General features: G+C 36.8%; 1 protein-coding gene and 1 non-coding gene across 2 annotated transcripts; both read right to left on the bottom strand.

The window, feature by feature from the left end:
* Positions 1-5,704: 5,704 nt before the first annotated feature.
* On the bottom strand, positions 5,705-5,778 carry Trnas-aga (transfer RNA serine (anticodon AGA)). Its single transcript has one exon. It is a non-coding gene; the product is annotated as a tRNA-Ser (tRNA).
* Positions 5,779-6,877: 1,099 nt separating this feature from the next.
* Positions 6,878-8,193, bottom strand: LOC126969046 (peptidyl-prolyl cis-trans isomerase). Its single transcript, XM_050814340.1, has 2 exons — positions 8,024-8,193; positions 6,878-7,508 (listed from the first exon to the last, which is right to left on the bottom strand). Exons 1-2 carry the CDS (start codon positions 8,090-8,092, stop codon positions 7,080-7,082), a joined length of 498 nt encoding a protein of 165 aa, XP_050670297.1. The 5' UTR covers positions 8,093-8,193; the 3' UTR covers positions 6,878-7,079.
* Between the last annotated feature and the right edge of the window lie 1,206 nt (positions 8,194-9,399).

Genomic DNA, 9,399 nt, shown 5'->3' with positions numbered 1-9,399 from the left:
ATGCGGTAGACGACACACATGAAGCGACGTCTCTACGCAACGCCAAGTGATCCAGCCGTTCACAGACCACTGGGTCCCCGTAATTCGAGCTGCTCTGCGTTGCACTCGGTCAAATGGATCGAGCTGATACTGGGGTGCGCCAGACCAGAGATGACAGCAATACTCCATGTGTGGCCGGACCTGCGCTTTGTAGAGCGCTAGAATGTGGGCCAGCTTGAAGTATTGCCGTGCTCTATTAATGATCCCCAGCTTCTTCGAAGCGAATTTGGCTTTGCCCTCCAGATGGCCACGGAATTGGCAATCGCTCGAGATTTCGAGACCCAGTATTCCGATACTAGGCGAGGCTTTAAGGGAAGTGTTGTCGAAGAGCGGTGATTCGGCAAATAGGGTTTTTTTTGTGGTCTTCTGGGGGTTAAATTGGACAAGGTTCAATTACCCCATTCCTGGACCTTCTCAAGAAAGGACTCGATAGAAGATACAAGTTTCTTCCGGCACAAGTCAACGATTTCATGTTGGAAGTGTCCAACATATCGTTGATATGCAGAAGAAACAGTGTGGAAGATAGCACACAGCCTTGGGGCACTCCAGCGTTCACCTATATAAAATTAATAAATGAACAAGCTTGTACCAATTTGGTTGTTCTGCTTATAATAATTTCATAAGTAGTAGAATAATTTCATATAATACTCAATAAAAAAAGACAGAAACGTGTTCTTTATTGATACTAACATTTTATTACGATTAAAACGCGTGTAAATATTGTTGTATTTTTTTATTAGGTTTTTGCGTAAAAATTTTTTTTTTTATTATATCTTTATTTTTCCTGACATTTTGTGCCTTTGCAGGCCTCATATTAAAGGCTTCATTATAATTACTTCGGCTGGGGCAACCATGTTAGTTGATGTAAAGCAACCAACGAACAAAAAATGAGTTGCACCATTTGTCAATTTTAAGCTGAAATCATAACTTAAATGCTTAGATGTTAAATAGATATCTCCAGTGAAAAGGTTAATTTAATAAACATTTAATACTGACTTGATATTTCACTTTTTAACATTAACTTTAACTACCTATGCTCAGAGATTTGATGGTGCAACACATTCCGCAGTCTATTTAAATATGTCAATGTTAAACTCAGCGTTACTGTTAACGTTAAAGTTGACTTAAACCTTAACTATAACAGCTAATATGATGCAAGGCAGCCCTAGGCAGGCAGATACCTACTGTAATCAAAATGTCGTGATATAATAATGTTACCATTTACCACTAGACACTGGCTTGCGTGTTAAAACAACATTAAGCCCAGGCTATTATAGATAAATATTTAGCTTACTGTATTGACCCATTTTTACTGAATTCCGACCAGTTCTAACTTCGTGGAAAGAAGCGTTGATTGTCAAAACGAGCACTTCGTTGGTTTCGAGTTTGATCATAATTTTGTTATTTAAAATAGTATGGGAAATCAAATAGTGCCGGTCTCGTTATCTCATTTTCCACAGTAAAATTTACTACCTAGGTAACACTGAAAATGTTGAGATAATGAAAAACGGCTTAATGTAGAAAGTTGCTAATACTTTTATTGTTTTTCGAAGTAATCTCCGTTCCTCTCTACATGTCGTCGCATTCGATGGAACCACTGAGAAAAGCAGTAGGCCCATTGTTCCTTAGGGGTCTCTTCTATGGCATTTTCGTACGTTTTCACCGCATCTTCAGGGCTCGTAAAGCAAATACCTCGAATTTTATCTTTAGTTCTTGGGAATAAATAAAAGTCGCAGGGTGTAATTTTCAGCGTTCATGTTTCCATTTACAAAAACGAGCTCAGTTCGCCTGTTCTTCATAATACCCGCCCATACCATAACTGTTGAGCCGCTCCTGAATGCACCTGAGCCTTTCAGTATTTCCGGGCTGACGGTACACTCGCACCCCTCTTGTATCAGGCCTAAACTCGAATCGCGACTCATCGGAAAACATAATTTTTTCCTATTGTTCCTGGGTCCATGTTCTGCGTTTTCACCACCATTCATTTCGACGAGCGCGATTCCCGGGACGTATCGGTGGGCACCCAATTGGGCGTCGAGCTCGTACGCCGTACTCATACAGTCGATTTCGCACAGTTTGGGGACTTACATCAACACCACTTGAATTTTGTAGCCTTAAACTTATCTCTCGAGCGGTTAACATCGGCTGGCGTCTTGCAGTCAGTTGTATGTACCTACCGGTCTTGCCGAGTGGTTGTACTCCTTTTACGGCCATTACTTCCCGCGTGCAACATCCCTACAGCTCTTTGCATTTCATTTGCCGTCAAATGACGTCGCTCCATGATGTAAAAAATATCTAACAATTTAATTTTATGAAAAAAACAAAACATAATCGAATTTTTTTACAACCAGCCAGCACTTGGAGTGAATAAAGACTAATAAGAAAACAAAATAGAGATTAATTAATATAAATGGTAAATTTGTAATATTATGCATGTTGCTTAGACTTTTTTGATATGTGTATTTAAAATACCTCAAAGATTATTTGACTTGATCTGAGTGCACTCATATTATTAACCTGTTAGTGCCATATAAATAAAAAAGAATCAATTTCAGTTTCGAGAAAACTGCTTTTTTTGACATGTGGAGTGTGGCTTCCCCTATGAGGCGTGCAAAAAATGTAAAAGAAATCGTTAAGTTTATGTTATGTTATATGAAAATATTTAAAGGACCTGGTTTATCAGGTACTGAGTACAGTTATTACAAAAAATTATCCCACGATTATAGCAAGTCATTGAAAGATTTCAATGATTTTAACTGTGAGCGTGTATAATATTTTGTTTCGCCAAAATAATTTAAGTCCTACACGCTCCTTACGCTTCACGCTATAGAACACACTTTCGTGTTTAGTAGTCGTAGTCTTAGTTACATTGTCATTGGTAATGTTTGTGTTAAACAAGAAACCTACAAAAACGACCCCATTTATTGACTGGAATTAGATCTGAAGTTTCACGACAACATCTGCACAGAAAACCAAATATTAGTTACCTGCCTGGTGATATAGCCCATTAGACCTTGGCCTGGTTAAATGTGAACCTCAAGTCGGTCCTTCTCAGAACCATTCGCTTCGTCATCTCGTGGTTCCTAAGGTCTGGCCACAGCACTCCAAACCTCGTTCACGAAGGATCCTTACACAAGCTGTAAATTCAAGCTTTGAAGGTTGATGTGGAGGCATACGATAATTATTTATATTTATACAGTTTTTTCTTCATTACTTTTTATGAATTATTTTATATTATTTAAACACGATTCATTCATGACTCGATCGATACCTGGGCGGTGCTTGAGTCTCTCCAGAGGTGCCAGATTTATTACCGATATATCGAAACGTCCGTCCGTCTCCTGGATCAGATCTCGGAGCTACCCGACTGCAGCAGGGAGTTGGGACAAGGCGATGTCATATCGCCCAAGCTGTTCACGGCTGCGTTGGAAGATGTGTAATAGTGTGTGTTGCCAGTGATGACTTACGGTACGCAGACGTGGTCGCTAACTATGGGCCTTATGAGCAAGCTCATGGTCGCTCAGAGGGCAATGGAGAAGGCTATGCTCGCAGTTTCCCAGCGAGATCGAATCAGAAATGAGGAGATCCGTATGAGAATCAAAGTTACCGACAAAGTCCAAATAATTGCGAAACTGAAGTGGCATTGGGCAGGGCACATAGTTCGACGGACAGATGGCCGTTGGGGCAGTAAAGTCCTCGAATGGCGACCACGTACCGGAAAACGTAGAGCAGACCGACGATCTGGTCAAGATCGCCGGAATACGTTGGATGAGGACAGCGTAGGACCGATCGTCGTGGAAATTTATCGGTGAGGCCTTTGTCCAGCAGTGGACGTCTTCCGGCTGATAATGATGAAACACGATACATATTATATTGGATGTAGCACCTTACAAACTAATTTGTTATGCACATGATAGCCACTGTAAGATACTCTGTTTGATTCAGTGACCGTTGAGTTTATCATATGTTCTTCTCACGAGCTCAACTTTGTCCGATCATGGTAGATTCAGTAATTTAATAGAAATGTTATAGTAACGATTCATAATAGCTTAGTTTAAGCCTAATTGAATAAAGTTTATTTGACTTGCCTTGACTTAACTTGAGTTGAAATACTATTCTTGGCTTCTTAATGCATCTGATTTGCCGGTTCCTCCGAGGAACATGTCCCACCCAACGCAATATTTGCATGCAATCGGTTGTTTTGTGCATTCCACGTTCATGACGTCAGGATAGGAGCATAATTTTACGACACCCCAGCCATCCCATTTTTTTATGCCCCAGGGAAGCACAAGGCATTTTTTTTTAAATATTTATCGAAGTATATTTCAGTATGTATAAAAAACATTTTTCCTTATAAATGTGTTACAAGTGAAATAAGTATGCCGGGACCTTTGCAAATAAGGTTCGAATTCTCTGTCTAGATCTCTGGGAGACAATAGTTCTTGATTATCTTGTTTTACAGGTGAAACGTTTCTCTTACACAACATCTACCGAGAACTCCACAACAGCATTGAAGATGTGGGCTCTTGAACGTAATTGTACCAAGCATTGCGAGCCTGGCTGTATAGTGATCGGTGAAAGAACGAAGCTCTACGCCTGCACGTCTTGTTGCACCACATCACTTTGTAACTATGGATCAGGGGGACTAAGAAACGTCGTTAGTTTTAATATCTTGCTTCTTATAGCTCTAAGCAAATATATCATGTAAAAATAAATATTGAAAGCATGGTCTGCTGTTCATTTATTTCAATGTCAAAACTTATTTTATTATAAATAATCTGATAAGAAAGCTCATGGTCGCTCAGAGAGCAATGGAGAATGGTAAACTCGGGGTTTCCCAGCGAGATCCAATCAGAAATGATGAGATATATATAGCTATACGAGAACCAAAGTCACCGGATGATCGCGAAACTGAGTGGTAGTACGCAGGGCACATAGCTCGAAGGACAGTTTCAACTACGTCCCAAAATACAATGAAAAAAATGTAGTAGATAATCCGTTGCACGGCAGTGCCCCCGCCAATTCGTACAAAAACGGGCCATTTTCGATCCCCTATATCTTCGTTCTGGATAAAACTGAATTGAACATGCAGGCATTGTTTAAATAAAATATATTTCAAATTTCATTCAATTTGAACGCGTAGATTAAGAATGACAACTGGTATAATTTTCTTAATTTTGTCACTCTGACTGATCATCCAAACTCTCAGGCACTTCTAGCAGTCGTAGAAGCTTCAAATTTAGAATACAATAAGTGTTTATTATAGAAATCAAGGGAAAACCCAATATATTTTTTGCTTTTTCAGTCCAGTTATCTAGATACACTAACTGCATAAATAATTTTGTAATCTCTAATAATATTTATTTGATTACAAAGTTATTTATGCTGCTGGTGTTTGTGTGGCAAGTTTACGTGGCAATTTCGAGAGTTGGAAGTCTGGGCGGCTTAGGTACATCTAAGTCGACTTTGGAAGTATTAAAGCGCAGGAATTCTCAATTTGTGAAAACAATAGACTTAGAAGCATTTACCGTCGAGGCTTGTCAATAAATTGTAAAATAAAGCCTCCGAAAAAACCCTTAGAGACAGGGAGTGGGCTTTGTGGAGATTAACTGTATGTAGCTGTACTCAAATAATAGTCAAATAAAATTTGAAAAACATAATTTTATGAACCATGCGGGACTCGAACCCACGACCTCCGGCGTTCTGTGCCGGTGCTCTAACCAACTGAGCTAACCGTTCGAGTGTCGTATCGTCATGAAATCTTGTATGCTTTGTTCAACTCTCAGGTTGTGGCTTCATCTACAGGATCTACTTTATAAGTTGATAACCTGCTCAACCCCAATATTTGCATATTAGGAAATTGACTTGAGATGTCGCTCTTGTAAATCTAAACAATTTGTTATGTTTTTAAAGTGATAACCCTTACTTCTAGGATTAATACACAAATTTAAAAAAAATTGGGTCATGGGTACGAGTCCCGCATCGTTCATAAAATTTTGTTTTTCCAATTTTATTTGTGTATTAATCCTAAAAGTGAGGTTTATCACTTTAAAAACATAACAAATTGTTTAAATAATGGTAACGGAAAAGTAAAATAGGAAGACTACCTACAATAATAAAAGGGTCCTTCTGTCTGTTATTACGTAATTATTATAGCTAACCTAGTAACATATTATTGAAATTGCTATGAGTATTACATCAAATAGATGATTATTGCAATTTTCAACAATGTTTTTATGAAAGCTTCCATGAATTGATAACATTTGTATTTAGATATTCACTAGTTGACATTTTTTGAGTGGTATTCTGGGTATATTTCATATGTAGGTATACAAAGGAAATGTTTTTTTATTATTCTAGCAAATAAAAATCTTGCAGGTTTATTGTTATAATAGCTACTGGAAGTTTGTGTCATTTGTTTCCAAAATGATAGTTTTGTCTTGGATTAATGTCGAAGAGAAATACTGTGAAGATATAATGATTTGAAATAATTGGTAAATGAATTAGGATTTTCTTTCCGGTACCTACCTATAGTCAAAAGTTAAAAACAAACCTCTATTTGTGTGGGTTACCTAACAATTTTAGTACAAGTACTATATGCCTAGCATTAAGTCAGCCCCATGCTTGGCACTGTATCATCTTATTTTAGAGAAATTATGACAGAAACAGTAATCTACACCATTCACCTAGACTTAGCATCCTCATAATATATTATTAGTGAAGTAGTAAACAGTACATTAAAACAATTTTTGATGATTTGATGACCTTGATGATAAGTTTAAAGAAAAATTTTAGGTGTCCATCCAAATATCACATAAAGGATAAATCAAAACAAATATAAGTATAAATTAATTTATTATGAATAGAACATGCATAGAGATAAATGCAGTATGGATTTGCCGTGTAGAGCATAGCTGTTATAACCTTTATAACAAAATTGGAATGAGCCACAGTAACCTATACAATTAGTTTATTTTTACTGGGAAGATATTACATAAAAGGACTTTATAAACTTAAAATATTGCATATTACATATAGTATTAAGAAAGCTGGCCGCAATCAGCAATGACAACTTTCTTAGAGGGCTTTCCAGATTGTGAACCAAAAGCTTCTACTTGTTTTACAACATCCATTCCTTCAATGACATTGCCGAAGACAACATGTCTTCCATCAAGCCAGGTGGTCTTGACAGTGGTGATGAAGAATTGGGATCCATTGGTATCAGGTCCAGCATTAGCCATGGAAAGGACTCCAGGTCCAGTGTGCTTCAGGACAAAGTTTTCATCAGCGAATTTCTCGCCATAGATAGATTTCCCACCAGTGCCATTGTGGTTTGTGAAGTCACCTCCTTGGAGCATGAAGTTAGGGATCACACGATGGAAGATCGATCCTTTGTATCCAAAGCCCTTCTCACCAGTACACAGCGCTCTGAAGTTTTCACAAGTTTTGGGAGTAACATCAGCTTTCAACTGCAACAAATGTGTAGCTTAAGTAAAATTTATCTATTTGGAACCTACTTAGTTGTTATTCATTAGTATAAAATTAATTAAATAAGAAAAGCAAAATGTTTAGAAATATCTATCACCAAATGGTATTAGAGAATAGATTAGGTGAGTACATATTAGATTTCAGTTAATTAAATAAAAAGATAAACGTGATTTATAAATAGAATTGAGATTATGTTACATCTTTCATGGAAAATTCCATATAATCGAACCTTACAAAGGCACAATATAAGTAGTGTGACCTTCAATAACCACAGTAAGGCTAAGAAGTTAGTCATAATTGCACTAAGTATAGTTAAGCTGAGTGAAATTTACTCTTGGCATATGAACATTAACCACATTATCAAATTACATATTTAGCATAGTCTGAAGAATAAGATTACTCAGCGTTTTAAATAGCGTGGTCGCAAATCACGCCGGCCGGGGTGACAACTCCCAACTAGATAGTATGTAACCTTAATAAGATTTTTAACGCATACCTCAATAACAATCCTTCCTAGTGGCTGGCCGTCAGCAATCACATCCATGAAGACTCGTGGTAAAGCCATGCTGATATTTAACTCGCAACTTTTAAAGTAACACCTCTTATTTCACCGTACAATGACGATGCGTCTCTCATCAATGCCGGGCGGAAGTCTGAAAAGACCATAGACAAACAATAAATGCTACTTCCTGTTTGCGTTCAAAAAATAAAACTTTTTTAGATTGTGCAATTATTAATATTCATTTATCTATGGAAATTTGACGAAGAGATTAGAAAATAAAAGTCTTCAAATTAAATATATTAGATCGAGGAAAATATTTTTGCATTTACAAACAGGGTTATTCGTAATTCGACATATTCCCGTTCGAAGGTGATAGGAGTGACTATTGACGATATTGGCCCCATATTCACTTAGCAAAAGTGAACTATTTTTGAGTTATCAGATTATTAGCTTTTTTCAAATTTTGTCATCAACATCAAAAATATATTTATGACACTAACAATTTAAATCTCGTTTGTTCTTCTGATTTATAAAAAATATTTCAATATTTTCTTTTAGTACATTCAATTTCAGCTGAAATTGATAGCACGTTAAGGTGCGGCGGTAAGATTCAACTCGACATTCTACGTGGCCATGGCGCTTTCACTATTATTATATTATTAATTATTACTGACAAACAAAGGGTTACGGGCTAGGGCTGCCATCCGTACTTTAAAATAAAGTGTTGTATGTTATTTGAGGTGATTGTATACTCTATACTATATTATGATGTGGTACATGATAATACAGATGTGTGTTGTATGATTTTATTCCTTCGGGATTTTCAGAAGTCTAGTCGTAAATATTTTTTCATAAAATAAATTTATCGATTGGTGCTGAATCGATGTCACCACAAGCCAGCGCCACGTCACTTAAGCACTCGTTTTTAACAATATCTGACCGCAACCTAACCGCAAATGTTATCAATGTCAGTGTAATTGTCACAATTCCTTAATAGTTTTGTATGAAGCAGTTTGAGTGCGATAAGAATACGATTAAAAGTTTTATTAATTTATGTTATAGAAAATCACGGACAAGAATACTCCACACGCACACAAAATGTAATTTCGATAGTGAAACGTAATCCGTAGATAGTGAATATGTAACATCAAAAAATTGTATGACAATGATACGACAAAACAGGACAACAAAAAATTGCAGAAGTAGAAACTAGTAACTGCACAAAAATGGCAGCAATTACATAATAAGAGTGATATTTTTTTTTTAAATAAGTATAATGTCATATCATTTCAATTTCTATTCCCGCCACGTCAGCATTCATGGAAAGAGTTCCATCTGTTATGAATAGCAAATGGCAACACGTAAGAAAC

Source organism: Leptidea sinapis, chromosome 1, assembly GCF_905404315.1.
Source record: "Leptidea sinapis chromosome 1, ilLepSina1.1, whole genome shotgun sequence".
Classification (NCBI taxonomy): domain Eukaryota; kingdom Metazoa; phylum Arthropoda; class Insecta; order Lepidoptera; family Pieridae; genus Leptidea; species Leptidea sinapis.
Note: the sequence above shows the minus strand (reverse complement) of the source record. Positions and strands in the feature narration are given on the sequence as shown.